The sequence below is a fragment of the Hordeum vulgare genome, chromosome 2H (assembly GCF_904849725.1).
Source record: "Hordeum vulgare subsp. vulgare chromosome 2H, MorexV3_pseudomolecules_assembly, whole genome shotgun sequence".
Classification (NCBI taxonomy): domain Eukaryota; kingdom Viridiplantae; phylum Streptophyta; class Magnoliopsida; order Poales; family Poaceae; genus Hordeum; species Hordeum vulgare.
The window spans coordinates 614,581,922-614,585,031 of NC_058519.1; the positions used below are offsets into that span (position 1 = coordinate 614,581,922).

The window sequence follows — 3,110 nt, forward strand, 5'->3', positions numbered from 1 at the left end:
TGAACATGCAGCGACAAATCTCCTCTCTTTAACAGGCATGCATGCAATGATGTCATCAAGATTTCCTTCAGTGTTTGAAATTCAAAAAGTCTTATCTCTAAAACGGTTAATTTGATCAAGGATATGTTTTCACAATTGTCTTTGTCGTGATGAGATCTTCGAAACTAGATCCCATATTAACATGTTACGGCAACTTTTTTTTCGTTCATATTTGCCACATTGTTGCACTTACTTGTCATATTTGTAAACACTTATTTGCGTGATAAAATATAACTGTTGCACCTACTTGTCATATTTGTAAACACTTACTTGTCTGGTAAAATATAACTAAATTACCATGTTTTAGAATTACATGTAAAAAATGACAACTTGGGATAATAAATCTGACAACCGTAAAACATGTCATTTTAGTTATATTTTATCAAGCAACCTAGTGTTTACAAATATGACAAGTAAGTGTAACAATGTGGCAAATATGGATGGAAAAAAAGTCGCAAAAACATGTTAATATGGGATCTAGTTTCGAAGATCTCATCGCGACAAAGACAATTGTGAAACAGATCATCGATCAAATTAATCGTTTTAGAGATAAAACTTTTTAAATTTTTAACATTAAAGAGAATCTTGATTACTTGATTGCATGCATGCGTGATAAAGAGAGAGAAATTTACCGCTCCATGTCCAATAAAGTAATGCGAATATGTGATTAGAGGGACACAATAATTTTTACATGTATATTAATATTGCATTAGCTGGACCGCCATACCGGAAGACCCAGATGCGACGCCGCTATGTAGTGGGTTCCGAAAATAAAAGAAGAAAAAAGAAAGAAAACGAACCCAAAGAAACAAGAAAATAAGCAGAAAAAGAAACAGAAAAAATGGAAAAAGAAAAAAACTGAGCCGGCCCAGTCGGGTGACTACCCTGTGCGCCCGAACGACTCCCTGCCGCAGAATGCGGCAGGTAGGATCTCCCCTTCTTGGCGGCCACGGCTGGGGCTTTTCGTAGCGGCCCCGTCACCTCCCTCGGCTCCCTGCATATATAAGTACGTCTCACGCAGCGGTCGATACCAACACCAACCACAACCCGGCGAGAGGAGAGCGAGAGCCATCGACGTGCGGCAAGATGCAGATCTTCGTGAAGACGCTGACGGGGAAGACCATCACGCTCGAGGTGGAGTCCTCGGACACCATCGACAACGTCAAGGCCAAGATCCAGGACAAGGAAGGTATATATATCTGAACGATTCACTACACCTGTCGGCCGATCGTACGCGTCGCATCCGTGTGTCGTTGCTTGAAACCTAGATTTGCATGTTGTTTCTCTTCCTGTTCTTGATTACTAATTTACCATGCCCCCCACTACTAATATGGTCTTAGTAAGCTTATCGAATTAGTTCATAGCGGCTAGCATCCTCCATGCTGTGTGTCTTGTTTCAGAGCAGATCGCTTTGATCAACCTTTGGTAGGATGTGCTTCTTGTTTGACAAATCGATAGGGAATCAACCTGGATGTGACATAGACCAGATTAGTTTATCACCTCTCTCTTTTTTGGGGGACGAACTAATTGTGGATGTTTGTGTTTTGCTGGTGTAGGTATCCCGCCGGACCAGCAGCGCCTCATCTTTGCAGGGAAGCAGCTAGAGGATGGCCGCACTCTCGCCGACTACAACATCCAAAAGGAATCCACGCTTCACCTGGTGCTACGCCTCCGCGGCGGTAGCAGAGGTGGATACCCCAAGAACCTTGAGCCCAACCTCCGCATCCTTGCTCAAAAGTACAATGAGAACAAACTAGTCTGCCGCAGGTATGCACTCCCAGTAACAGAACCTTTTCTTTTTACCATTATGTTCGTTATTTTTCTCCTGTTTCATGGATCGGTGCCTATGCATGCAGCACATGAATTGTGATCGATCTTGCTTTTTTTTTATCTGCTCGGAGATTATCCATGTGTAGATAAATGTTCGTGTTGTTTAATCGAGGCAACTAGCTAGCTAGCATGCTTTTCGACATCTAGATTTGAATTTCCAAACAGAGGTTGATCGATCTCACCTTCAATTTATCATCTCCTTTCTTTGCTTTGCAGCCATATATTGACATTCAAACTGACTATAGCGGTTTTGGTTTGCTTGTGATAATGGCTGATTTCTGTGAACAATAATGGAATTAATTAGATGTGTGATATGCGCATGATTAATAAAGATGTGTGTAGTACTCCCTCGAGACTGTAAAAGTTTTGACAGAATTGTCACCAATGCTTAAATTGAAGTCACTTGTTAATTATTAGACTTGTCTCAAATAGTCGCTGCCTTGCAGGTGCTATGCACGCCTACCGCTCAGGGCCACCAACTGCAGGAAGAAGAAATGTGGCCATAACAATCAGGTGAGAGGATCCCCGTGTTATTGAAGTGCTTTACCCCTTTACACATAGGCTAACATCTGTCCTGTTCAGCTGTTCTTGGTTATCGTATCACTAGATATCTTGTTCGGCCTTAATCTTTTGAGTTGTTCTTGGTTACTATTGTCAGTTTTGTATAATGTTGTCGTTACATTTAGATGATAACTTAAACTGAATTACTTTTGTTCTAGTAACAAATTATCTTACCTTCTCTTTCAGATAAGGGAAAAGAAGAGGTTTATGTCCAAGTTTGCGAACGCTTCCTAAACATTGCAAATGATGCTGAACAAACCGTCTAGCCATATATATTGGAGTTCAAATTCTGTCCTAGTTTAAAGTCATATTGGATTTTGCTGAATCAATCGTCTAGCATCGTCATATATATTGGAGTCTAAGTTTTGTCCAGTTTATGGTCTTGTTGGATTTGAACCTATGTATGCTTTGGAACATAATTATCTATCAAATATCATGTTTTATACATGAGGTTGTTTATTTGAGCAAGTTCTTATTACGGATTTGATTTGCTTAATCAACCAGAGAAAAGAAACAATCACCATGAATCTCCGCATGAAATCAAATGATGTAGGAAGTGATGCTACTCACACCCCCACCTTTTTGTTAATCTTTGTTTGAGAAATATTACTAGTTGTTGTGTATTGACAATTGGCCGGTAGACTAAATCAATGGCTCACTAGGAAACATGTCTATGCGTT

The 3,110-nt window shown here is 40.3% G+C and overlaps 1 protein-coding gene across 1 annotated transcript; it reads left to right on the plus strand.

The window, feature by feature from the left end:
• Window positions 1-1,085: 1,085 nt before the first annotated feature.
• Window positions 1,086-2,874, plus strand: LOC123427827 (ubiquitin-like). The gene is made up of 4 exons (XM_045111961.1): window positions 1,086-1,228; window positions 1,596-1,806; window positions 2,316-2,382; window positions 2,617-2,874. The coding sequence occupies exons 1-4, from the start codon at window positions 1,126-1,128 to the stop codon at window positions 2,662-2,664; spliced, it is 429 nt and encodes a 142-aa protein (XP_044967896.1). The 5' UTR covers window positions 1,086-1,125; the 3' UTR covers window positions 2,665-2,874.
• Window positions 2,875-3,110: the final 236 nt, after the last annotated feature.